Raw genomic sequence first — 27,465 nt, forward strand, 5'->3', positions numbered from 1 at the left:
TTTAAAATTTTACATTATTTGAAAATAGGTGCGTACAATCAAAAGAAAATAGGTATCTAGTGCAATTGAAATCGTTATAGGTATTTAAAAAAATAGAATTAATCATATGAGTAGTTGTAGATTAACGATTTTATGAACGTGATATTCTTAATCTTTAGAATATATGAAAGTTTACGACTTTTTGAACAAGTTAAAACTCATGTGATTTCCAAAAATTCTGAAATTCCGAAATTTCCATATATGACTTTTGGAATTTGAATGAATTTCTAGATTTCGATATTTTTAGAATTGTAATTGGAATCCGTTTTGTACTTCTGAAAAAGCAAAATGATTTTTTTCTAAAAATATTAATTTTGATCCGATTCATCCGACTTTTATCAGTTCCGATATATGCAAGTCCTAAGAGAAATGGCCCCTTAATAAAGAAACAATTAGGTTAGATCGGACCCATTCCTCGGTGGACCTCACTTGATGACAAGAGTTGATCATATCACTAAATAAACCATTAAGCACATGTTTGATTGGCTATTATAAAATTGGTTACTTCTAGAAAAGCAAAATAGAAATAATACACAACATGACAATTATTAATTAGTAACTAACACTATGCATGCATGTGTGGTCCCCCCGAAAGAGAGATGAGTCTGTGTCAATTAATTTCATGTTCGAATTCTCTTGTTAACGGTTGCTAGATTGAGCTTGTCACACATGGTTAGCCTAATGTAGTTTACATATCTCGTATGATTTTGTAAGTTATTATATGAGAGTGTAGGTAAGTAGGCTAACTGCGGATTTTTTCATTATTACCAGGGGAAAAAAAACACTATGCATGTGTGATTATAATTAGTAGTGTAGTTAGTATATAGTTCAGTCAGTCAAATCATTATTAAAGAAAAAATATTCCCTATATATTTATGTTTATATGTTTTGATGTGTTTCTTTTATGTAATGTTGTTCTAGCTTGAATGGTAAAGTATGCTTGAATAGTAAAGTATGCAGTTAACTCTTTGGAAGGTATAGAACTTAAAACCCAACTAGTGCATTGCATATTTCTTTTTTTCTTTTTGAATATTTATGACTTTTTAAAATATTTATAGCACTATATTTTAAATATTTCTTTAAATTCTTAATTTTTATATATAATATGGTACTGCTATTTAAATACACATTTAAATTCTTTTATATATATATATATATATATATATATATATATATATATATATATATATATATATCATAAAATTTCATGTGATAGTTTACAAGATTGGCTACACATTTTGCTACTAGAAACTATAATTAATTTACAGTTTTATGAACATTTTCACCAAGTTTATGTCTAAATATTTCCTAAATTATCACAAAATTTGTAAATGATCTTTTTTATATTTGAAGTATTTACATATTTCTATTATTTAATGTGTATACTATTTATAAAAAAATAAAAATTCACGAGTGCTACCCCGCGAACCCTCGTAAACTTTTAGTCCAATCTCAAACACTCTTGGTAAAAAATCTGAATTCGCCACTGGCTACCATACTCCCACAATACTTCTAAAAAACCTAATAATTTATATAGAATTTTATTATGTTTCAAATAATATAGTATAGGGCGATTGGCAAAAATGCCCATCATATGGGACTTAAATGCATTTTGGTCCACAAAAAAAACAGTCTCTCAATTAAATCCATCCCCATGTCTTTAGTCTAAAAATACCCTCCATAATATAATTCTTATCAATTCCACCCATTATGCTCTAATTTTTTTAATATTACACATTGACCCCGGATTTAAACAAATATATCACATTAACCCCAATTTTTTTTTTCAAAAAATAATTTTTTTTTTCTGAAATGTTTTTTTTTCCGACCAGATTCCAGCGTTGACTTTTTTTTTTTTTGAATACTTTTTTTTTCCTGAAACTTTTTTTCCGGCCGGTGAACCACCGTTGACTTTTTTTTTTCTTTGAATTTTGTTTTTCTTAGACAAAAAAATATTTTAATTAATATTACTATCTTGACTACTAAACTACTGTCTCAGACACTAATATTAACGTTGGGGACAATAATATTATGAATATTATTTTCCCGAACAGTAATATTATTAATATTATTGTCTAAGATAGTTAAATACTGTTGGAGACAGTCGTTTAGCAGTCAAGACAGTAATATTAATTAAAATAATTTTTTTTAAGAAAAAAAAAAGTCAATTAACAGTTAAATTGCTGTCTCCGAGAGTTACATAACTGATGGGGACAGTAATTTAGTAGCAAAGACAATAATATTAATTAAAATATTTTTGAAGGAAAAAAAAAAAAAGTCAATTTACAGTTAAATTACTGTCTCCGACAGTTAAATAACTGTCGGATACAGTTTTTTAGCAGCCATGACAGTAATATTAATTAAAATATTTTTTTTGAGAAAAAACAAAAAAAAAAAATGTGTCAACGCCGGAGACCGCGGTCAACGGCAGTTGACCGGCAGGAAAAAAATTCTGGGGAAAAAAAATCAACGCCGGCGGTCTCCGGCGGTCAATGCCGGTCAACGGCGGCGACCGGCGGTCTCCGGTGGTGGTGGGTCAAAATTGAAATTAGGGTTAAAATTGGTTAATATGAAATTGGGCTAAATTTGGGTGTAAATCATAAAATTGGAGTTGAATTGAGTTTCATTGAATTGGGGGTAATTTTGGTATATATAAATGGATTTTCCTTATTTGCAAATAAGTTTGAATGGGGTGGATTTATTTGAAAGATAAAAAAGTTGGATGTCCCTCTTTTAATTAAGTACATTTGTCATGGGCCTATTTGCCATTTACCCTATATTATAATGATTTCTTTTTGGTCTTGAGGTCCTGAATATGAAATTATGATTCTTATGCCTCGTTTGTTTGCCAAAATAAAATTAGTCAAGATAAGATTAAATAGTCTAACAAAAAATTGTATTATCGAACCTTGGATGATCCAATAAGAAATATGCCTAGAAGACACGATAAACCATAATAACATAATATTTGCGGATCGACCCGACAAGTTATTGGGGATACAAATATAGATTTAGTTAATCATGATTAATCTTCCGAACTAAACTAGACCTAAATATAGATTTAGACTGGGTAACCGCTAATATATCATTCTTAGCTTTAATTAGTACAGGTTGATGGTGTCTGATCAGCTTTAAAAGAAAAAGGAAAGAAAAACACAATAGTGCCTAATCAATTCAAATAAAGCGTGACAGTATTAAGCAAATGGATGCATGATTGCAATTTGGAATTAATATTTATTAACTGCACAATATATATACTATACTCCTACTAACTATATATCTAGGGTAGTTAATTCGGTAAAATTGTGCCAAACTATACCGAAATTTTCAGTAGATAAAAAATTAGTATGTCAAATAATTTTCATGTTGTTAGCGATCTGAAATATACGGTTCGATTTGGTAACTAAAGAATTATCGAAATTTTTATTAAACATATTTAAAAAATTAATTTAAGTTCAACTTTTTATTACTTTAAAGAATTTAAAGTATAAATATTGATATTAGATATAAATTATGTATAAAATAATAAATAAAAATAGAGTATTTGGTAATCCCGAATTACCAAAATTTTGGAAATAAAACCCGAACAAGGAATCGAATACTTACCAATCAGTATTCGGTACACATCAATTTTTTTTATTAAGCACGGCTCAACTGATTTACCGAATCGATATATGAATACTCCTAATTATATATATTAATTCTGAATACAAAATAGCATCTAACAACGAATGAGTTAACGAAAAGATATGTTGAAACCAACTCCAAATTGTCATGGAATATTTCATTCAATATTAATATTTTATTAGGCTAATAGTTGTTATTTAAAAAAAAAATGAAATTATTTTTTTGCAAACCTCCTGAGGATTAGTATACATTTTTATTTGTACAATTTGTATATCGTTTTCTTGTTGGTATAACTTTTTGTCGCGCCACATTGACTATTAGAAATGAATTAGTAACTCATGAAGTTGGTAAACTACATGACAATAAAGCTAATACTTATTAATTAAACAATTATTCTATATTTCGCTGAATTAGTAAAATTTTACAGCGCTCAAATATATTAATTTATAAAGATTTAAACGTAAAACATTGGTAAAGCAAGTTGATTTTTAATCGGCATGAACCTTGAATTTTGGTATGTTTCATATTATTTTGAATTTGTCACATGTGATTTGTTTGGGCTGGACATATTAAACATTAATATATGGTGTGTTTCTGGAAAATTAATATCGATCGGGTGTTAGACGCAGATCCGTTCCAATCAATACGTGAATTTAACGGGCCCGACCCGTTAGACTCATTAACACTAAATAAAATATTTAATATATATATAATGAAGGAATCGCAATTAACTATATAGGTGCACTGGATAAACATACGTTCTCGTATAATAGCTTGCAAACCATACGAGAGGCGTAAAACCACACTAGACTAACAATGTGTGACAAACTCGACCTAGTGACTATTGTCAAAGGATTTCGAACCTGAATCAACTGACACATTCTTACTTGTTCCAACCGCTAGATCATCTGCTGCGCTACTATATATTAAGATCTTATATCTATGGATAATGGATCTATCTAAAGTTTAGCTTAGCATAATAGAGTTTTAAAATTAAGAACCATATTATTACAAATTCTCTTGAATCTAGTAAGATAAACAAATAGACAATAATAGCCTTTTACCATCTCTGCCTCCAATTACAACAAGAATACTACCATAACATAACAATTTTTTCAAGTCACAACAATTTAACCCAACACTAATTACTAAAAAAAAAATAACAATTTGAAAAACTAACCCGAAAAATAGGTGACGTTAAGAACACGAACATCAACGTAAAACACAAAACAGATAACTAACTAATTGAAAGAAATTAGTTTTACGAAAATTGAAATAATTGTCCAAGACTCGACTTCAAGGTCGTGTAGACAGCATGCCATCCAGCCTCGGTTGGATGTGACGAGTCCCAAAAGAATGCAGATTTCGGATCGCTACAAACTGTGTACATTTTTACACCTTTTTCGTCGACACTTCCGCAGAAGTATTCGCTGCTTATCCCCATGCAACATGGCTTCAATGGAGTCTCGAACTTCAAGTCCCCTGTTTTATAAGATCAAAACACTTTCGACTAAGTAAGAAATTGGAGTTTTCTTTTCAATAATCGAATAGAAAAAAAAAAACTCGGGAAAAATATTACCTTGAGGATTGCCTTTTTGTTCGAGCACGGTATTGAAAGAGTTGTAGAGATCAAGAATGAAAAAAGTGGAGCTATTCGTATCGTTGTTCAATTTTGCGACCGTTTGCTGCAAGAGAAGGTTGTGAAAATTGGTAGCTAAGTTCCGAGTGGCATTGCATTGCTGGTATGAAGATAACTCCGTGAATCGAGGGAGGCACCCTAACGGCTCCAAAGCTGTCACGATTACTTTCGTTGCTCCCATTTTTTGAAGTCGTTTTAGGTTTATCGACAGTTGATTGATCACGAGAGGGATGAAACTTGGCAGACCCTGAATTACACAACGGATTTTTCAGCAATTTTTTTTTTGTTAGTATAATCGATTTAATTTAGTAAGTTAATGAAAATCAGAAGTCATCAATTAAGAAAGGCAGAATTTTTTGCTAAAAGCTCTTCAATATTTTTTGCTAAAAGTTCTTCTGCAAAATGTACAAATGGCGGGGCGAGTATGCAAATTAGTTAAGCTCTCTCGAGAAATTACTCATGTAGCAAGTTCTCGATAAAAGCACGAACCAGAACCCATAAATCTTGTGGATATATGTAGGGAACAATAATACCCTTATTAACTAGGATTTGTATATGGAAAAAACACTATGTAAGTTTGATACTTGAAAATTCAATAATTTCTGAAAATAGTACGTGGCCCTGCATCATGGATATATATATATATATATATGTGTGTGTGTGTGTGTGTGTGTGTGAGAAACTAGGAAAATAACAATTATGTTGATATCATTTAATTTTGTTTTCATCATTAAATTGACAAAGAAAGTGTCAATTACTGCTGCTCTGTCCCATTGATATCCACCAGCCTCTAGTGCAGCCAAATTTATGAAGCAAAAAAACACAAAAAAAAAAAAAAAAAAAGGAAAAGAAAATCTTCCCTTAGCTTGTAACAAAAATATATCCCTATATAGTAGTTTCATCGTACGAAAAATGAACGGTGATATAATCGCAAGAAACATAAATATGATATGCTCGTGAATCGTATATAATTATATAAATCATGTTGAAGAAATAAGTAGCAGAGCCAGTGGTTATATAAGTTGAGTATAATTAATTAAGGTACCTGGATTGTGCCACCGGTGGCTAGATACGCACCGTAATCATTCCCGGCAAGAGAAAGAAGAACGACGGAAGAATGCAAATCCAATGTGGTGTAAACAGATTCATTGATCAGCTTCTCGAGGAAGTCGATTTGAGTGGTCATGTTCGGCAAAACGTTGGCCAAAGTGTCGAAAACTCCGCTCCCTCCGTAGGCGAAGTTCACCCCGTTTCGCAGCTTTTTCCCGCCAAATAATTTCATCCATCGGTAGGCTACTGGTGACTTGAGTCCCAAGAACTTGGCTGTTGTTATTAATTACATGTCAATTATTACTACAATATTTATACAATCATCAAAAGTTGGAGCGACAATTCAATTTTTACAAGGGACCTTTTCGAAAAGGAAAAAAAAAATGAAAATGACAAGTGGCAATTGGAGTTCATTATGAAATTGGAAAAAAATTCAATTTTAGCAAGCATCGTGATGATAGAGACAACACCGTTTGACGACCACTCGTTTTGTGAAATTGCATCAACTATATATATGTGGACGTGCGATATTTTGAATTGTTTCGTCTTTTCCACGATATTTTTGTATCGCCTTTAATTTTATCGGTGTATTCGACTATTATAGTTGGCCATAGTCTACAATTGAAAGGACCATTGCTTTAATATAGGGGGTGCAAAATGCAATAAAATAAAATTGGATCTTAACTAATAAGCCAAAAGTGATTATAAGAAAAGTGATAACAATAGTGTAGCAGTAGATGCAAAAGTGATTTTGCTGAATGAAATGATTCGCAGTAAAAGTTATTTCAACAATACTTATATATCTTAATCGCTTCACTAATCCCAAACATACTTAGCTTGTACACGCATATATCAAAATATTATTTTTTTAATTTTTATTTTTGTAATAAAAAAAGCTGGTTGTAAATAATAAATAATGCAAAGATTTTTCTTGAAATTGTTTTTTTCTTTTTTCTTTTTTAAATAAAATCACAAATAAAGCAAGATTTATGAATACATGCAAAAAAGCAAGAAAGCAGCACTTAACCCACCAAACGAAGAAAAAAGGAAAGCCCCATGTTTTAATTTTAAAAAAGTGTGAAAAGAAAAAAAAGATAAAGTGGACGTGGACGAATGATTTAATTTAATAAATAAAAATGCAATATTAATGGTGGCAACTGGCAAAACCAGAGAGTAGAAAAGAAGTAAAAGAAAAGAAGAAAAAAAAGGTAGTTTATTTATTTTTTGTTTTAATTAAATTGGACTTAATTTATTGATTTACCGATGTAATCAGTGAGTACACGGCCGTCGGAAAATCGGCCGGCGGGCTTCCCGGGAAAAGTGGTTCCGTACGGTTCCTTCCACGAGTTTGCTAAAGATTTTCTGACATTTCCTGTGTCTGCATACGAGTCCCCAAATACAAACAGCTTTGCTGGTCGGAAACCGTTATCATCTGTCTCCTCCTTCTCCCGGCGGTGGTGGTGGTGGGGTGAATCTTGGGCCTCCACGATTAATCCTGCAATGTTTTTTTAAGACGATATACTTCTTGTTTAAATTAAGTTCCGTATTTTGTTAATTAAAACATTAAATATATTATCGATTAAGAGAGAGAGAGTCTAGAGAGAGAGAGAGTACCTGATGAGATGAGAAAGATGCAGCAAAAGAAGAAGATAGAAAGATTGGAGGATTCCATTACAGAGAATTAATACTGCTAGCTACTACTATATTCAGTGGTGATGTTATTTATTTGTGGAGAGCAAATAATACTGTATCTATATATAATATACTTTGGGTAAGGAATGGTTTAAAATAATATTTTTTTATAAGTATCTTTCAAATGTATGAACAGAGTGATGAAAAAGGGATGAACAACAACTTGTCGTCAATATTAATTAGTTTTCTCACTAGACGGCTCCACGGTTTGGAATTTTATATATATCGATCTACTTTATGTTTTTTTTCTTTCTTTTAATTAACATTTTTAAAATAATTTTTTTTAGGAAATAAACATGAATTAGTAATTATAATGATGTCGTCAAAAAATCCAAGGTAGATTTTCTACATTATCGATTGATTAACTCATTGGATATATTGCTATTCGCGCTACAATTAGACACGGCCATGGCCGGTTCGTGCCGGTTCGCGGGTGCATCACGTCTCCGTTTCCACAACCCGAGCTATGCTTTCCTAAAATCAAACGAGAAATCCTCTCTCGAGTTCATTCCCATTTATAATCAATTCAACTGTTGGCCAAACAATCGAAAGCATTTAATACAATAAAACATAAACAGAATCAAAGAACGACAAATGGATCACAGATCTGAAAATCAAAATCAATATATACAAGGTTTCATTTCCCTAAAAAAAAATGCTCAGTTCATTACAAACATAGCATCAAAATGAAGAACACGAGAAATCATAAACTAAACGTAAAGAAAAGCTTATGAAAAACCCGAGTCGAAACCCTCATCGAAACTTCCCGCGAAGAACTGGCGAAAACCGAAGAGAAAACCGAAGAAAAGGTCGAGATATTGTCGAGATCTTCAAAAATGAATAACAGACCTTCTATTTATAGCAGGAAATCAAAGAAAAATATCTTGTCTCGAATTCTGTGCCCAGATCGCGATCTGGGCTTCTTGGATCGCGATCTGGCAGCCTTGGAAACTGCGCACCGCCTTTCCAGATCGCGATACGGGAATGGTGGATCGCGATCTGATTCTCGATCAAAAAATGTACTGTGAGACCACCCAGATCGCGATCCAGGAAGTCTGGATCGCGATCTGGGTCCTGATCAAGAAAACCTTCTGTAAGACCCCCCAGATCGCAATACAGAAAGGCTGGATCGCGATCTGGGCTTCTGCGCCATCTTCAAACACTGTTTTGACCCTTTTTTACCCCGAATTTGACAATTTTGCATTTCACAAAAAAGGTGTAGATATTGAAGTTAGCTTTCTAAGGCCACTTTAATCAGCTCAATCGGAGGTCGTATGCAAAAGTTATGCTTGAAATACGAAACAGTGCCACACCCGCGATAATGCACTTTTGCACGTGTTTGGTTTGATTTTCGGCTTCGCTTACAAAATCGTTTCGAATCGGCAAAAATAGCTTCTCCTTACCTAAAATATAAATAAAACAAGAAACGCATAATATATACAAATAAAGCCGAAACTCGGACGAACGAAGACCAAAACTTGAAGATTTGATAAGCGAAAATCGTGCAAAACGAACACTTATGGGGGGGGGGGGGGGGGGGGAATTCAAAAAATAGCAAATAACGGCCGGTTCACCGGCCGTTATTTGCTTTTTTTGGAATTTTCTTGATTTTTTTTTTTTTTAAATCCGGGTGAACCGTCGGGCTGGACCGGCAGTTCACGGTTCACCAATTCATAGAACCGGGCCCGTCCCGGGACGACGGGCCGGTTCACGGGTTCTGGGCCGGTTCCGGGCCTAAAACCGGCCCATGGGCGTGTCTAGCCACAATGATGTGGTGAGGAAATAAATATACATGATCCACGTACTTTAAGTGTGAACTAATGCCCTTGTGTACTACAAAATGCGATAGCTGTTAAGTCATCTTAAAGAATCCGTCTTTTTTTCTAAAGTTGATCGAACATTGTACTAGATATTGGACAATTTTGAACGAAAATACACATCCGGTTGTGTATAAAAAGGGTGTCTATTTCTTTTTCTCTTGTACTCAATTTACTCCCAATTTTTTTTCTTCACGTTTCTTCCCTAATTTCTTTTCACAACTTACAAATTTCACCCAAATTTTCTAAAAAAAAAAATTATATTATGATAATTATTTATAATTTCCTTTTAAATTTATGAAAATTTGCAATTTTGTTCCCAACCTAAAAATATCACCCAAAATTTATGAATTTCATTTATTCTGGATAATATTTTTAAATTCTTTTTCAATTTTTATAATTTCATTTTCAGCCCAAAAATTCTCAATTCAAAATGCTTCCCGTGGTTCTAATTCTCAAAATTCATGCATTCCATGTTACGTCCAAACACTACATGCCATATTTTTCTAGAACCACTTGTCGATGCAACTTGATTATTTACGTAATAAAGTAAAAAAATATCGGGGGTCACTTTGTCGCAATTTGCAGTACATGGACACATATAGGACATTGATGATAATACAAGGGTACAATTTGTATTTAACCCAATTATAAATAGGCAAAACGTATTTTTGTAAAAATAGTAGGAGAAAAAGAATCTGAAGTTTTGTGATTATACTTGCGTTGACCTGTTGGTGTGAAAATCTCCCAGTCTTTGTTTTGTTTTTTCGCCCCAATTAATTGATTAGAGAAAATATCCTAATTGAGTATGCTACATTAAATATACACCGACATGAGTAACCTTACCTTTGACCGGAATGTCACATTATGGAATTCCATTAATAGATACATCTTTAATTGTTTTTTTAGTTTTATTTAGAAGTTCATTAATTGATAAATATATTCACATAAATACTTTTAATATATTTTTTTCACAAAATTATCCTTAACCCCTCTTAACAACCCAGATCAAAAAATTAAATTTTAAAATCAATTTTAATTCCTTCCGGCGTTGTTGTATTGATCGACAATATATGTTACTGTGTTGATGGGTCAACACAACTGATATTTAAAAGAAAAATTTGTTATTTTTTCCCTTCTATTTGCTTGTTACCACTTACCACCGCTATTACAAGCGTAGTAACTCTGTTATATTAGTTTAGTAGAAACTATTATACTGTTGACGGGTCAACATTGCCAAAAAAAAAAGAAAATTAATGTTGTTTTGTTAACATTTGGAACATGAATGTTTCATCAGCAGAACCACTAATCAATTGAGCACAAAATAGAAACACACATTCTATTAAAACTGAAATAACTGTCCAAGGCTCGACTTCAAAATCGTGTAGACAGCATGCCATCCAGCCTCGGTTGGATGCGACGAGTCCCAAAAGAACGCAGTTTTCGGATCGCTGCAAACAGTGTACATTTTTACACCTTTTTCGTCCACACTTCCGCATGAGTATTTTTCGCTTACGCCCATGCAACATGGCTTCAATGGAGTCTCAAACTTCGAATTCCCTATTTTATATCGATCAATACATTTCCACCAAGTAAGAAATGTTGGTTCATTTTTTTAATTCTAAATATAATTATAATATAATCGAATATAAAGCACACGGAAACAAATATTACCTTGAGAATCGCCTTTTTGTTCGAGCACAGTAGTGAAAGAGTTGTAGAGATCAAGAATGAAAAAAGTGGGGCTTTTCGTTTCGTTGTTCAATTTGGCGACCGATTGCTGCAAGAGAAGGTTGTGATAGTTGACAGCTAAGTTCTGAGTGGCATTGCATTGCTGGAATGAAGATGACTGCGTGATTCGAGGGAGGCATCCCAATGGCTCCAAAGCTGTCACTATTACTTTCGCCGCTCCCATTTTTTGAAGTCGTTTTAAGTTCAACGATAGTTGATTGATCACGACAGGGATGAAAGTTTGCAGTCCCTAAGAATTTATACGTACAATCGCAAGAAACATAAAAAAATTATATTCAACGTACGTGCATAATTTAGGGATTAATTGGTAGTGATTAATTATATTATTATAGTTTGAAGTTATAATTAAGTATATATATATATATATATATATATATATATATATATATATATATATATATATGTATATACCTGGTTAGTGCCACCATTGGCTAGAAAAGCAGCGTAATCATTCCCGGCAAGAGAAACGAGAACGACGGAGGAATGCAAATCCAAAGCGGTGCAAACGGAGTTGTTTGTTAGTTTCTCTAAGAAGTCGATTTGAGTGGTCATGTTTGGCAACACGTTTCCCAATGTGTCGAACACTCCGCTCCCTCCGTATGCGAAGTTCGTCCCGTATTGCAGCTTTGCTAATTTCCCGCCAAATTTCGTCCATATGTAGGCTATTGGAGACTTGAGTCCCAAGAAATTGGCTGTGTAATACATGTCATTAATTATTATGTTATAGCATCACGAATCATGCATGATTGATAGAGACGTACGACACTTTTTGTCGACTAGTTTTGCGCAACTTGCACGCGTACGTCAACTATATATGTTGACGTACGTGTGATATATTTTTGAATTGTACGTGCGTTGTCATCGATATTAATTTTGGTATCGTTTGTATATATGTTCGGTATAATATATTCGACAATTAGCTACCCCTAATGTATAATCAAAAGGACCACTCTGAGTTTGCTTTATGTACATGGGTGCCAAATGCAATAAAATTAAACAAGGAATTAAATAATTGCATGAAAGATAGATTATATATAAGAGTACATATAGTGGATGCAAAGTGATATTACTGAATGAGATGATTCGCATGAAAAGTTGTTTATATATATATATATATATATATATATATATATATATATATATATATATATATAACCCTATATATATATAGGGTTATTATTACTATATGTTAATTTCTTAATGCAAGATTTAACATTACATGCAAAAAAGCAAGGAAGCAGCACTTAGCCCACCAAACGAAGAAAAAGGGAAGCCCCATGTTTTAAAGTTGAAACCCAAAAAGCTTATAATAAAGTGGAGAAAGTAAAAAAGATAAAGTGGACGAATGATGAGATCAAGATGCCATGTTTTTTTTTATTAAATTAATTAATTGGACTTTACCAATGTAATCAGTGAGGACACGGCCATCGGAAAATCGGCCGGCGGGCTTTCCCGGGAAAGTGGTTCCGTACGGTTCCTTCCACGAGTTTCCCAATGCTTTTCTTACGTTTCCTGTGTCTGCGTACGAGTCTCCAAACACAAACATCTTTCTTGGTCGGAAACCGTTATTGCCTGTCTCCTCCCGGCGGTGGTGGAGTGAATCTTGTGCCCCTACAATATATCCTGCAAGAAGATTTCATGAGAGAGAGAGAGAGAGAGAGAGAGAGAGAGAGAGAGAGAGAGAGAGAGAGAGAGAGAGAGAGAGAGAGAGAGAGAGAGAGAGAGAGAGAGAGAGAGTACCTGAGATGAGGAAAATGCAGCTGAAGAAGATAAGGAAATTGGAGGATTCCATTAGAGGGAATATAATGCTACTACAATATAATTACTATAAGTGGTGATGTTATATGACGAGAGGAAAGAATATTACTGTATATATATATATATATATATATATACTTTGGGTTGGAATAGGGACTTGTTACTTTAAATAATGACTATTTAAAAAACATACATCAATAATTAAATAGGGCGGTTAGAACAAATACCGATTTTTTCTCATTCAATATCATAGACTTGAATACAATGTTTTAGCATATTTTTAACAATGCTTTCTTAGGTCAGTACCATAAATTAAAAAAATATTAGCAAAGTACTAAAATACCCCTCATCATATGTTTCAATTATTCAAATTTCAGATCACATTTTTTTTTACAAAATATAATACCAAGAAAACAAAATTTATTCATGTCTTTTTTGATCTTGGAAGTCAATTTTCAAGTTTTGTTTTTTGAAATCCGTCCCCATTTTTCGACACATACAAGTCGATTTTTTTTGTTTTTTCGACATATCAGGACTCCAACTCCAAAAAACCTAATAACCTTCAAGAACCTATCCTTGTTTTCCATAGTACGGAGTCGAAAAATAGTATTTCGAATATATTTCTCAGGGTTTGAAGATTAAACGTACACTTGAATCTGGTATAGCCGTTGTTTAAACTAAAATCTAATAAACATTACCTTTATATATTAATAATAATGAATAACCAAAACATATTTAACTAAAATTAAAATAATTGTGAAAGACTCGACTTCAAAATCGTGTAGACCGCTTTCCATCCAGCCTGAGTTGGATGCGACGAGTCCCAAAAGAATGCCGATTTCGGGTTGCTACAAAGTGTGTACAATTTTGTACCATTTTCGTCCGCACTTCCGCATGAGAACTCGTTGCTTATGCCCATGCAACATGGCTTCAATGGCGTCTCAAACTTCAACTTCCCTATTTTATATCATAATACGAGCAATTATAACATTTATAAACGAGATTTTAATTGCAAAAAAAACCCAATGTACTACTGTTTTACAAATGAGACATGTCAAATGGAACTCGGAAAAAATATTACCTTTATGATTGTTTTTACGTTGGAGCACTGTAGTGAAAGATTTGTAGAGATCAAGAATGAAAAAAGTGGGGTTATTCGTTTCGTTGTTCAGTTTGGCTACCGTTTGCCGTAAGAGAAGGTTGTGAAAGTTGACATCTAAGTTCTGAGTGGCATTGCATTTCTTGAACGAAGACGACTCTGTCGTTCGAGGGAGGCACCCTAATGGCTCCAAAGCTGTCACGATTACTTTCGTTGCTCCCATTTTTTGAATTCGTTTTAGGTTCGTCGATAGTTGATTGATCACAAGAGGAATGAAACTTCGCAGGCCCTGAGAATTTATACAACAAATAATATTTTTAAGAAAAAAAGATGTAGAGTATGATAGACTTAATTCATGAATTAATTATTAGGGTTTTATTGATATAACTCACTTTTCATGGGGTTACCTACTAAAAAAAGGCATTAGATTGATCGAGTAGTGTTTTAACAATTCGATATACAGAGCTCTATAAATTAATACAGTCGATACCAACCAAATGCAAATCATTTAGAAATATTAATTAATTTAATTAGCAAAATATATGGTGTCTTTGATTTGGGACTAAGAGAAAATTTTATTTAAACGAGGTTACTTATTTATCGAGGTTCTACTGCAACACAACTAAACCCAAATAAATCTCCACAATGAAAATCCGATCAGTTCTTATTTTGATCTATTCCAGAAGAATGCGTAATCAAGACGACGAATCTGAGTCGAGCTCATTGTTTCCAAGCCTTATTTATTTATCTGAAAAATTAATTCTTGTACTAAATTGCAAAGCTTGACTGTTTTTAAATTTAATTGATAATTTTGCTATTAAAAAATGCCATAACAAGAGAGGGTCTCGTTTCTCTCGAGAACTAGGACCGGCCCTAGGTACTGAGTTAAATGTAATTAATAAACCTAATTAGTACTGAGTTATATAATTGAACCTTAAAGTGTACCTGGTTAGTGCCACCATTGGCAAGAAAAGCACCATAATCATTCCCAGCAAGAGCAACAAGAACGACGGAGGAGTGCAAATCCAAAGTCGTGTAAACCGAGTCGTTTATTAGTTTCTCGAAGAAGTCGATTTGAGTTGTCATATTAGGCAAAAAATCGCCCAGAGTGTCAAAAACCCCGCTCCCTCCGAAGGCGAAGTTCATACCGTGTCTCAATTTCTTAACTCCCAATTTCATCTGTGCGTACGCTATTGGAGACTTGATTCGCAAGAACTTGGCTACATGCATCTCATTAATATAATTAGTATCAAAAGTTTGAACAAAATAATGCAGTTTAATTATCAAGAACTTGGATAAAACACATTTTTTTTAATAAATAGATATAACAGATCGAGTTAACAAGTAGTAAAATTTGAATTTTTTTTTTCTTTTGTAATAAATAGAGTCATTCATATTAAATTGCTCAATTTAGTAAATATTTATAGATTTAGTTAAATTAGTAGATTTTAGTAGTATATTTTATATTATAAATACAACAAAATATATATATATATATATATAATAATAATAATAATAATTTGAGGATGGAGAAGATAATAAAAAATGGGGTAAAAGAAATATATATTTATATAATATAAATATATATAAATGTGCATATATTATATTAGATATCGTTTTGGGTGGTTGCACGCATATTAAGAAAATATATAAATGTGCACATATTATACTAAAAATAACATAGTAAATACTAAAATACTTCCATCATAAATTATTTTTAAATTAACTAATTAAGAGAGGTAAGAGGCAAAATTGAGATAAATACAATTAATACTTTATTGGTACTCTAAAATGATAAATAATTTTGGACAAATAAAAAAGATAAATGTACGATCAAATGGTTGGAATTATTGACTAAATTTTAATAGATGGATCCATGGTTGACTATCTAATTGTTGGCTATAACCGACTAATCACAGTGGACGGTAAGTGACTCGCTGAATGAGTTATATTCACACACAAGTAGAAAAATCAACATTAATCCTCTCAAAAGAAAAGGTCAACATTTATTAAATTGGATTTTATTTCTCTAATCCAATTATATTGCATATAAGTGGAGTAGTTAATTAGTTTATATTTATGTATGTTTTCTCGGAAAAAATAGCAAGAAAGAGACACAATATAAAAAAGGCATACACGAAATTACATAGATTAGATCTTTCACACAGATTAAAAATCATCTAGACATGTAACATTCATTAGGTGTAGCATAGAAATAACCATAAAAAAAAATAGTGATGCATGTGTGTAAATCACGACGGAGTAATTAATCGACGGCACAAACAAACGCAAGATTTTACGAGTTAGCTTATAAGTTTAATTAATAATATAATTACCGATGAAATCAGTGAGGACACGACCATCGGAGAAGCGGCCGGAGGGTTTTCTCGGGAAAGTGATTCCATACGGTTCCCTCCACGAGCTTGCTAAACCTTTATCCAGATTTCCAGTATCCGCATACGAATCTCCAAATACAAACATACGATTATATCTCTTGTCCGAATGATTATATCTCTTGTGCGAACCTTGCGCCCCTACGAGTACTCCTGCGAATTTCATTTAAGAAGATAATTCGAATTTTCAATTAAATTTTAATATTGCAATTTACAAGTATTACTTATTATAATACTTTTCGATCACGCGGTAAGTTGATGATGCATAGGCATTATATGTACATTAATTAGATTGAGAAATTAAATAGAAAGATGTGGCGATCGACCAGCGATAATCTAATTAAATTTACTTAGAATTAAAAATATATATATTACCTGAGGCGAGGAGAATGCAGCAGATGAAGAAATTGGAAGCTTCCATTAGAGAGGAAATTGTGATAAAAAGATTGCAAGCTAAGACAAAGGTTTATATATACTCTGCATAAGACATCGCACGTGCTTCTTTATTTATTTTATTTTTTTAAATAATTTAATAATAAATAGATGAAGCGTTTCCAGGGTATGAACAGTGAACAATGATGAAATTAAAGTTTGAACAAAGAATTTGTCACGTGTTATTTATGGTCCAAATTAGAAGTTCACAGTATGTGGCTTTTGATTTTCTTTCTTTTCTTTTATTTTTCTTCTTTTTTTGTTCTAGGATTTTTTTTTGCATATTTGCTGAATTAATTAAATGCATATAGACGAAAATTATTTTATAGTTATAAAATAGAAAATTGAGATAAAAGATTTTAACCTAGGATAGAAATAATATAAACTTGCAATTTTATGGTATTCTTAATGGTATCTTTAGTTTTTTCCTATTTTTTTTTCTCTATTCCTTTTAAAAGTAAGGATTTTGATATTCTAGCATAAAATTATTACGCTATGATTGGAATAAATTATAATGGATTTTGATTAATCTTGACCGGATTCAATTTCATATCGAAATAAAATTATGTTTGGATATTTTGGTTTGACCAATTTTGCTCTTTGATTTGGAATATATATTTATTTATTCTAATTCTTTTTACTATGTTAGTCTTTAGATTTTTTTTTTTTTTTTTTTTTGGTCGTTGAAATATTTTTGTTATTTTTTTATGTACTTGTTAGATCATTTGATAAATGGTTAATTGAGGAATGTGTCAAATTCATTATGTAAGGTGATATTTGTTTCGATCGATTTAACCATTTTTTACTCTTGATCAAATGATTCATTTACATATTAAGAATATTTTCAAATGCTAACATATGGCTCACCTAGGGTGGTGTAAAAAACGAGCTGGGAGAGCAAAGCAGATCAGTAGCTTGACAACTTGATGATCCTGAGGTACCTGCGATCATAGAACACATGAACTAAGCCGGGGGTTGATCCGGCGGAAACCCCTCCGACGCTCAAGTCAGACGTGCTGATAGTAGAAATAGTCCAGAGAATACATATTGTAGTATTGCTCAGTTAGTAGGATGTACCTTATAGAATGAGTTCAAATGTGTATTTATAGCTTAGTTGAGATTGTCGGGCCCAAACCTTGCTTGAAGGTGATTGGGCCTCGGTGATAGTGGTCTTCGATATTGGGCTCGTGGCCCAATAGGTAAATAATTTGTAGGCCCATTGGGTTGGGCCAATTAGGCATATCATTAAGCCCCCCACTCTCGAGTCGATGTGGGGGCCATGTTGAAATGGGTGACATATCGTGTCGAGAGTAAAAATTGTATTAGTCGATGGTGTGCGATAACGCGTTGGAGCGTGTGTCGGAGGGGCGTGAATGCGCATTGGTGCATAGCGCGACCAAGTTGTCGCGATGTAAGTTAATTGAGTCGTCGGTTTTGTCCCGCGACGATGTAGTAGCGAATTATCTCCTCGTGGGAGTTGTCTCGTCGCGGGGTAATAGTGTTGATCGAGTTATCTCCTCGTGGGAGTTGTCTCACGATAATGTAGTAGCACAGATCAAGTAATCTCCTCGTGGGAGTTGTCTCTGGGGTAATAGAGTTGATCGAGTTATGTCCTCGTGGAAGTTGTCTCACGATAATGTAGTAGCACGGAGCTAGTATTCTCCTCGTGTGAGTTGTTATTTTTCGACATTGTCAATGTTTTGACGCGTTGCTTATATGTGTTTACATATAGCCTTGTGCGTGATGTACTTGAGGAGGGGATCAGACTCTCAAGATTTTTTTTATAGGGGTCGTGCCCCTTGTTAGACCTCTTGGGTCTTAAGTATGTTTGGACCGTGGCCACATTTTAATGAATGACCCATCGAAAACAAGTAGATAAATTTGAGTAATCAAGCTGGCCAGGCTATATAGATTCTCATACTATCTCTAAGTGCTTCTAGGGTTGTAATTGTGCTAACTTGAGCTTGCGATTATATAGTGAATTTCGGGCGAGTTGTCTCCTCATGGGAGTTGTCTCACGGTGAGTAATATTATCGAGCGAGGTGGTTGCACGTGGGAGTTGCCTTGCAACAGATTTGTAGTCGAGCGAGTTGGCTCCTCGTGGGAGTTGTCTCGCTGCGGGTTGTGGTACCGAGCGAGTTGACTCCTCGTAGGAGTTGTCTCGCTGCGGGTTCGTAGTACCGAGCGAGTTGGCTCCTCGTGGGAGTTGCCTCGCTGCGGGTCGTAGGATGGAGCGAGTGGTCTCCTCGTAGGAGTTATCTCGTTGTGGGTTCGTAGACCCGAGGGAGTTGACTCCTCGTGGGAGTTGCGTCGCAACGGGTTATATGACTGAGCGAGTTATCTCTTCGTGGGAGTTGTCTTGCTGCCGGTTGTAGTACCGAGCGAGTTGGCTCCTCGTGGAAGTTGTCTCGCTACGGGTTGTTGTACCGAGCGACTTGGCTCATCGTGGGAGTTATCTCGCTGCAAATTGTGGGACGGAGCGAGTGGTCTCCTCGTGGGAGTTATCTCGCTGTGGTTATGAGACCCGAGGGAGTTGGCTCCTCGTGGGAGTTACCTCACAACGAGTTATAGGACGTAGCGAGTGGTCTCCTCGTGGGAGTTATCTTGCTATGGTTTCGTAGACCCGAGGGAGTTGGCTCCTCGTGGGAGTTGTCTCGCTGCGGGTTGTAGGACGGAACGAGTGGTCTCCTAGTAGGAGTTGTCCCGCTGTGGGTGTGAGACCTGAGGGAGTTGGCTCCTCGTGGTAGTTGTCTCGCTGCGGGGTAGTACTGAGCGAGTTGTCTCCTCGTGGGAGTTGTCTCGCAAGCCCCCCACTCTCGAGACGATGTGGGAGCCACGTCGAAAAGGGTACTGAATCGTGTCGAGAGTAGATCGGTGTTGTAGTGTTTCTTTAATCGTTGGCGTGGCGTGGAGAAATAATATTTTTTATTTATCCGTTTGATAGTGAGCGCGATTTGGTAGGCGCGTTGAAGAGCTCGCGCAATTTGGTGAAGGGCATTGAAATTCTCGTACGATTCGGTGAAGCGAGTCAAAATCTACGCGCAATTTGGTAGAGACTAGGCAAAGTTGCGCGCAATTTGGTGGGAGGACGCAGTCCAAGGGTGCCTTGGGAAGTGCGCGCGCGTGTGCGCGCTCTAATGAAGTTTTTTCTTTTTTTTTTGCCAACTGAAGCGCGCGCGCGTCAGCGCGTGTGCGCCAAGCGCGCGTGTGCGCCACGCGCGCCTCTAGTCGTTTTTTTTTTTTTTTTTTTTTTTTTTTCTTTTCTGCTGACCCGCGCGTCAGTAGCGTGTTCTCCACGCGCGCGTGCTAAGCACGCGCGCCCTTTCTTTTTTTTTTTGTTTTTTTTTTGTCCTGAGCTGCGCGCGCCCCGAGGAGAAGGTGGCGCGCGGCTTGGCTTGGAATTTTTTTTTTTTTTAATCTTCATCTTCTTGTTTCTTTTTCTCTTTTACTTCTGTTTTTTCATCTTTTTCTTTTTTCTTTTTCTTTCTTCTTCTTTTCTTTTTTTCTTCTTCTTTCTTCTTTCTTTCTTCTTCTAATTCTTCTTCTTTTACTCTCTTTTTTCTTCTTCTTGTTCTTGTATTTTTTCATCTTCTTTTTTCTTCTTCTTTCTTCTTCTCTTTTTTCATCTTCTTTTTTTTTTCTTCTATTTTTTCATCTTCTTCTTTTTTATTTTTCTTTCTTTTTTTTTTTTTTTTTTTTTTTTTTTTTTGTCTTTTTTCTTCATCTTATTCTGGGGTCTCTCGTGCGCGATTTTACCCCTCCCCCTTTTTTTTTTTTTGTTTTTTGGTGGTTGATATTCACCCCCTTGGGGATGTTCTATTTTTTGAGTAGGAAGATTATCCTCGTCTCTTGCGATGTGATGTGAACCCCCTTGGCGATGTTCTATTTTTTGAGTAGGGAGATTATCCTCGTTCCTTGAGATGGGATGTGCACCCCCTTGGGGATGTTCCATTTTTTTAGTAGGGAGATTATACCTCGTCTCTTGAGATGTGATGTGAACCCACTTGGGGTTGAAAGGTAAGGGTGATGCCCAACCTTAGGATGGGGATAACTGCCCACTGTAGGATGAGGCGCTCGAGACCTATGGTCTGAGGTGGATGCGCACGGTTGTGCCATTGGTTCGCGCGTGCGCGTCAGACCCTTTTTTCTGTTTTTTGAAGTAGGGACGTGAAACACTTGATGGGATGTGAAACCCCTTGGGGTTGAAAGGTAAGTGGATGTACCACCCTTGAGATGAGATACCCAACTTTAGGATGGGATAGCCCCCCATTTAGGATGAGGCGATCACGAACCACTGGGGTGAGATGCCCAACCTTGGCGATATATGGTGCCACTGATTCAGTGGCAGCACGAGTTGAATCTTCCGTGATCATACGCTGAAGGTCTTCTTCGGTTATTTGAACCGTTCGAGAAGTAAGTAGAAATTGATCATGTTGAGGACCCAGTGGGGCCTCACGAGGAGGAGCGTTGGCTCCTGCTGTGACGATGTATGGTGCCACTGCTTCAGTGGTAGCACAAGTTGAAGCTTCCGCGATTATACGCTGAAGGTCCCTATCGGTTATCTGAACCGTTAGAGGAGCAAGTAGAAGTTGATCTTGTTGAAGGTTCGGCGATCATATGCTGAAGGTCCTCTTCGATTATCTGAACCGTTAGAGGGAGGGCGGAAGTAGACCCCCAGAGAGTGGATGACCCATGGCGAATGAAATGTTTTGGAGGCACGGTGAACCCACAGGGAGTCGATAACCCTTAGCGAACAAAATATTTTGGGGGCAGATGTAAGCCCCCAGGGAGTCGATAACCCTTGGCGAACGGAATATTTTGGGGGCGATGTAAGCCCCCAGGGAGTCGATAACCCTTGGCGAGCGAAATATTTTGGGGGCAGATGTAAGCCCCCAGGGAGTCGATAACCCTTGGCGAGCGAAATGTTTTGGGGGTACTGTGTACCCCCAGGGAGTCGATAACCCTTGGCGAGCGAAATATTTTGGGGGCAGATGTAAGCCCCCAGGGAGTCGATGGCGGTGGTGCCATAGGTGGCTCCACATGTGGAGCAGGTGCTGGTATCGCGTTGGAAGCATTTGCTCCCATCGTAGCGATATATTGGGTCACGGCCTCTGTGACAGCGCGAGTTGAAGCTTCTGCTATCATGCGTTGAAGCGCATCCTCGGTTATTTGAACCTTTCGAGGAGCAGGGAGTGGTGGATCGGCGAGTGGTGGGTCCCGATGGGGGATCACCTGAACCTCGCGAGGCGGATCCATGGGACGTGGAGGAGGTGGCAAGCCAGAGCCTCCACGAGGTGGGAGGTCGTTAGCTGTGTCATTTTCTCTCCGAGCAAACGCCTCAGGAGGATCTTGTTGGCTACGTGATCTGGTTTGCATCGTTCCCATAGACGGCGCCAAAATGATGATGCTAATATGTAGCTCACCTAGGGTGGTTTAAAAAACGAGCTGGGAGAGCAAAGCAGATCAGTAGCTTGACAACTTGATGATCCTGAGGTACCTGCGATCATAGAACACATGAACTAAGCCGGGGGTTGATCCGGCGGAAACCCCTCCGACGCTCAAGTCATACGTGCTGATAGTAGAAATAGTCCAGAGAATACATATTGTAGTATTGCTCAGTTAATAGGACGTACCTTATAGAATGAGTTCAAATGTGTATTTATAGCTTAGTTGAGATTGTCGGGCCCAAACCTTGCTTGAAGGTGATTGGGCCTCGGTGATAGTGGTCTTCGATATTAGGCTCGTGGCCCAGTAGGTACATAATTTGTGGCCCATTGGGTTGGGCCAATTAGACATATCATTATTGTTTGGATCTATATTTTGATGAGTTAAATCCTGTGAAGACTCATGAAGAGCTCACAAAGATAATTAATCATTTGATTAAATAATATGAGATAAAAATTCTTGAGATATTGACAATCTTTGGATACTCATATAACAAGGTGGTAGATATTGACAGTCAGAAGATGGCATAACTGTCAAAACTCAAATGTCCCATGCCGAAATTAGGGAGGGTGTGGTATGTGGTCAACAATTTCAATAATGTACATTTATCCTTCGTCCAAGTTTTTGTCCCATTAGACATTTCTTAGCAAGGTTTTTTTTTTTTTTTGTTAACGAAGCAGTATCACGCTTGCAAACTTCAAATGAACCAGTGAATATGTATCATTTTCTCATTCGGTTAGGTTTTGTCCCACTGAATTTTCCTACCGAGGTTTTTCAATGAGACATATTACATAGAATATAGATAGCAGACATTCAAGTGGGAGTACATGTTATATTAAGAATTCTTGAAGATTATGAATAACCAACATTATTATCACCAATTATGTCAAGTCACAGTTACCTAAACAAAAACCCAAGATAAATTGAACCCAAAATTACATTAAAGTATGAAAATTTGGAACATGATGAATATTATTTGATCAGCAGAATCATTAGTCAATTCAGTACAATATAATACACAAAAAACATATTTTACCAAAATTAAAATAATTGCGCAAGACTCGATTTCAAAATCGTGTAGACCGCTTTCCATCCAGCCTGAGTTGGATGCGACGAGTCCCAAAAGAATGCCGATTTCGGGTCGCTGCAAAGTGTGTACAACTTTGCACCTTTTTCGTCCGCACTACCGCATGAGTATTCTCTACTTATGCCCATGCAACATGGCTTCAATGGCGTCTCGAACTTCAACTTTCCTGTTTTATATCAATACATTTCATTTACAAATTATGAGCTTGACTTTAATTGAAAAAAAAAATCCGAACTTAGAAATATAGAAGCGTCGAATAGAAAAAAAAAGTCGGAAAAAATATTAGTTACCTTTAGGATCGCCTTTTTGTTCGATCACAGTAGTGAAAGAGTTGTAGAGATCAAGAATGAAAAAAGTGGAGCTATTCGTTTCGTTGTTCAATTTGGCGACCGTTTGCTGCAAGAGAAGGTTGTGATAGTTGACAGCTAAGTTCTGAGTGGCATTGCATTGATGGAATGAAGACGACTGTGTGATTCGAGGGAGGCATCCCAACGGCTGTAAAGCTGTCACTATAACTTTCGTTGCTCCCATTTTTTGAATCCGTTTTAGGTTTATCGATAGTTGATTGATCACACTAGGTATGAAACTTTGCAGACCCTGAGAATTAATACATCAGACTTTTTAGAAAATTTTGTAGAGTACTATTATTTGGCTATCGTTAATCTGATAAACTGTTTTAAGAACTGATAAGTTGTTACGTCTTATAATTTTTAAAATTAATTTTGAAAGTGTGTCGTATAACGAGCTTATAATTTTTTTACTTATTATAAGATCTTATACAAAAATTTGGGATTATATACTTATTTTAGAAGATCTTATTATAAGCTTTGTAACCGCTTATATTTGAATTCTTAAAATCATTGAGGAAAAAATTACCAAACACTTTTTCAAAGAGCTTATAAGCTCTTAAATATCTGATAAGCTGTTTTTAACTATTTATAAACTTAGCCAACCCTAGTTTCATTTTTTATCTAATTAATTTAATTATGAACTAATTTGTACGAGTTTATTGCATTCGGGCCCCCTAAATTTTCTCTAATTGTTAAAAATGCTTCCCATCTCATTTTACTAGCAAAAAACTCCCTCATTATTCAAGTTTCTTTTAGCAAACTACCCCTAAAAACACAATCTTTAAGGGTTTAGACACTAATAATAATCATAACACATGGCATTTTTAAAGAAATTCTTCATATATAATACATGGTTAATATTACTAAATGCAATGAACTCTAATTAGTAGTGGTTTGAATATTGAAGTGTACCTGGTTAGTGCCACCATTGGCTAGAAAAGAAGCGTAATCATTGCCAGCGAGAGAAACAAGAACGACGGACGAATGCAAATCCAAAGCGGTGTAAATGGAGTCGTTTATTAGTTTCTGAAAGAAGTCGATTTGAGTGGTCATGTTTGGCAGCACATTCGCCACAGTGTCGAAAACTCCGCTCCCTCCGTAGGCGAAGTTCAAACCGTACCTCAACTTATTTGCTCCCGATTTCATCTGCGTGTGCGCTATTGGAGACTTGAGTCCCAAGAACTTGGCTGCACTTACATGCATGTCATCAGTATTACATCAAACATTAATTGAACAAATTTCGTTTAAATTATTGGGAGGCTTTTGTGTGGACAATCGATGTGGATGTATCAATTTATAAGATAGATATCATATATCACCCATTGAAGAACAACTTGGGCGTAACAAAATTGCACTATTTTTGTTTCGCGCGGGATCATTACTGCTAACATAGACGAAAATTTATAAATATTATATATAATAATAAAGATTTAAGAAATGTTAGGAGAGCCATGTCACTGAGGGCAGACCCAGGGGATTTTTCTTGGGGGCTGAAATATTGGGGTGATTTAAGAGAATATTTTTTTTGTTTTTCTAAAGTGTACAAAATTAACTAATACATAAATCAAAAAAAAGAATCGTTTAAAAAAAAATTCTTGGGGGGGGGGGGGGGGGGGGTACCCGCATGTCAACCCTCTAACTCTATGTTGTCTCTACCACTGCATGAAACTAATAGTCCGTTAGAACCCTAACGTAATAACTTATTCTATCAGAGTTTTTAACATTACTTCAGGGGTAATTGTAATTACCAGTATTATAAGGACCTTAAAATTATTTTAGCATAGCTTGAGAGTGTAGGTGTAATTTACCCATTTAAATAGTATTATTATTCATGGTTGACTATCTAGGAGAACGTATGGGTTGATTGTTGACTAGTCATAGTCGATGCAAAAGTGGCTCGGTGAATGATATGTTATTCATACATGTGGAAAAAGTCAACTAAAATTAAAAAGTGCCACGTACTATATCCAAATATATATGTTTGCATATAATGTGTGTGTGTGAGTAGTTTTTGTATATATGTTTTCTCCCAAAAATATGATGAAACATGCAAGAAAATTAAGAAATAGATACACAATGAAAAAAGTATGCATATGATGTACATAATTATGAGCTATAGTTTAATTAATTACCAATGAAATCAGTGAGGACACGACCATCGGAGAAGCGGCCGGAGGGTTTTCCCGGGAAAGTCATCCCGTACGGTACCCTCCACGAGTTTGCCAAACCTTTATTCAGATTTCCAGTATCAGCATACGAATCTCCAAATACAAACAGATGATTATATCTCTCGTGCGATTCTTGCGCCCCTACCACTCCTGCAAAGTCAGATACTTTTAGTGATATATTCACAAACAAATACCTATGTATAGTACATTCAATTTTTTAAAAAGTTTCACTTTTATATTTTTCGGTCAGGTAAGTTGATGCGTAGACATCATAACAAATTAAAACTTATGGTTCTAGATTTCTAGATAACTCGAATTTGACTTGAACTCCCGATCGACGATCGATTATTACACTCGTATTTTTTTATTAACTCATGTTTACATTATGCATATGTTATATATGTTGAGAAAGAAAAAAGGATATAGAAAGATGTGGCGATCGATAATCGAAATTTACGTCAACTATATTTATGAATATATACATATATGTAGAAATATTGAAAAGTATATTAAGAGCACAAGAGTGTACCTAAAGCAAGGAGAATGCAGCAGATGAAGAAATTGGAGGGTTCCATTAGAGAGAATATTAAGATGAATATAAAGATAAATATATAGATTGTTAGACAAATGTATGTTTATATATGCACTACTCTGCATAAGCAATCGCACGTGCTTCTTTATTTTTATTCAATTATTTAATAACAAGTAAATTAAAGTTGAGGAAATTAAAGAATGAACAAAGAACTCGTCACGCAATAGTTATGGTCAAATTTGCTGTTCTCATTAGGTGGCTTTCGAATTTCCTATTTACTTTTTTTTTTTTATTTTTTTGGGTTCTAGGATTTTAATTATTGCATTTTGCTGAATTTGTAGTAACAATAGTAAGTATTAATAAATTAAATGTATATAGTCGAAAATTATTTTGTAGATATGAAATAGACAATTGAGATAAAAGATATTAACCTATATAATTATGTGGATTAGTCTAGGATGAGATACCCCGTGTCCTGTAATTGTATTTAAGGCTGCTAACCATTGGAGCACGTTAACTTATAATAACACTTCTAACAATAATTTTATATATTGGTAAGACACAATGTAAAGTAATACTAATAAA

General features: G+C 35.2%; 4 protein-coding genes across 4 annotated transcripts; all 4 read right to left on the minus strand.

Annotated features, from left to right (window-relative positions):
* Positions 1-4,651: 4,651 nt before the first annotated feature.
* LOC105960072 (GDSL esterase/lipase At5g03610) lies at positions 4,652-8,252 on the minus strand. The gene is made up of 5 exons (XM_012984241.2): positions 7,970-8,252; positions 7,617-7,850; positions 6,351-6,628; positions 5,246-5,552; positions 4,652-5,148 (listed from the first exon to the last, which is right to left on the minus strand). The coding sequence occupies exons 1-5, from the start codon at positions 8,025-8,027 to the stop codon at positions 4,928-4,930; spliced, it is 1,098 nt and encodes a 365-aa protein (XP_012839695.2). The 5' UTR covers positions 8,028-8,252; the 3' UTR covers positions 4,652-4,927.
* A 2,845-nt stretch (positions 8,253-11,097) lies between these two features.
* On the minus strand, positions 11,098-13,548 carry LOC105960074 (GDSL esterase/lipase At5g03610). The gene is made up of 5 exons (XM_012984243.2): positions 13,357-13,548; positions 13,018-13,239; positions 12,028-12,308; positions 11,539-11,845; positions 11,098-11,424 (listed from the first exon to the last, which is right to left on the minus strand). The coding sequence occupies exons 1-5, from the start codon at positions 13,406-13,408 to the stop codon at positions 11,207-11,209; spliced, it is 1,080 nt and encodes a 359-aa protein (XP_012839697.2). The 5' UTR covers positions 13,409-13,548; the 3' UTR covers positions 11,098-11,206.
* A 445-nt stretch (positions 13,549-13,993) lies between these two features.
* Positions 13,994-17,343, minus strand: LOC105960043 (GDSL esterase/lipase At5g03610). The gene is made up of 5 exons (XM_088824010.1): positions 17,242-17,343; positions 16,810-17,019; positions 15,419-15,693; positions 14,456-14,762; positions 13,994-14,331 (listed from the first exon to the last, which is right to left on the minus strand). Exons 1-5 carry the CDS (start codon positions 17,285-17,287, stop codon positions 14,120-14,122), a joined length of 1,050 nt encoding a protein of 349 aa, XP_088680136.1. The 5' UTR covers positions 17,288-17,343; the 3' UTR covers positions 13,994-14,119.
* A 6,255-nt stretch (positions 17,344-23,598) lies between these two features.
* Positions 23,599-26,955, minus strand: LOC105960075 (GDSL esterase/lipase At5g03610). Its single transcript, XM_012984244.2, has 5 exons — positions 26,878-26,955; positions 26,313-26,498; positions 25,093-25,367; positions 24,121-24,427; positions 23,599-23,996 (listed from the first exon to the last, which is right to left on the minus strand). Exons 1-5 carry the CDS (start codon positions 26,921-26,923, stop codon positions 23,785-23,787), a joined length of 1,026 nt encoding a protein of 341 aa, XP_012839698.2. The 5' UTR covers positions 26,924-26,955; the 3' UTR covers positions 23,599-23,784.
* Between the last annotated feature and the right edge of the window lie 510 nt (positions 26,956-27,465).

The sequence above is a fragment of the Erythranthe guttata genome, chromosome 10 (genome assembly GCF_056151865.1).
Source record: "Erythranthe guttata isolate IM_541 chromosome 10, IM_541, whole genome shotgun sequence".
Classification (NCBI taxonomy): Eukaryota; Viridiplantae; Streptophyta; class Magnoliopsida; order Lamiales; family Phrymaceae; genus Erythranthe; species Erythranthe guttata.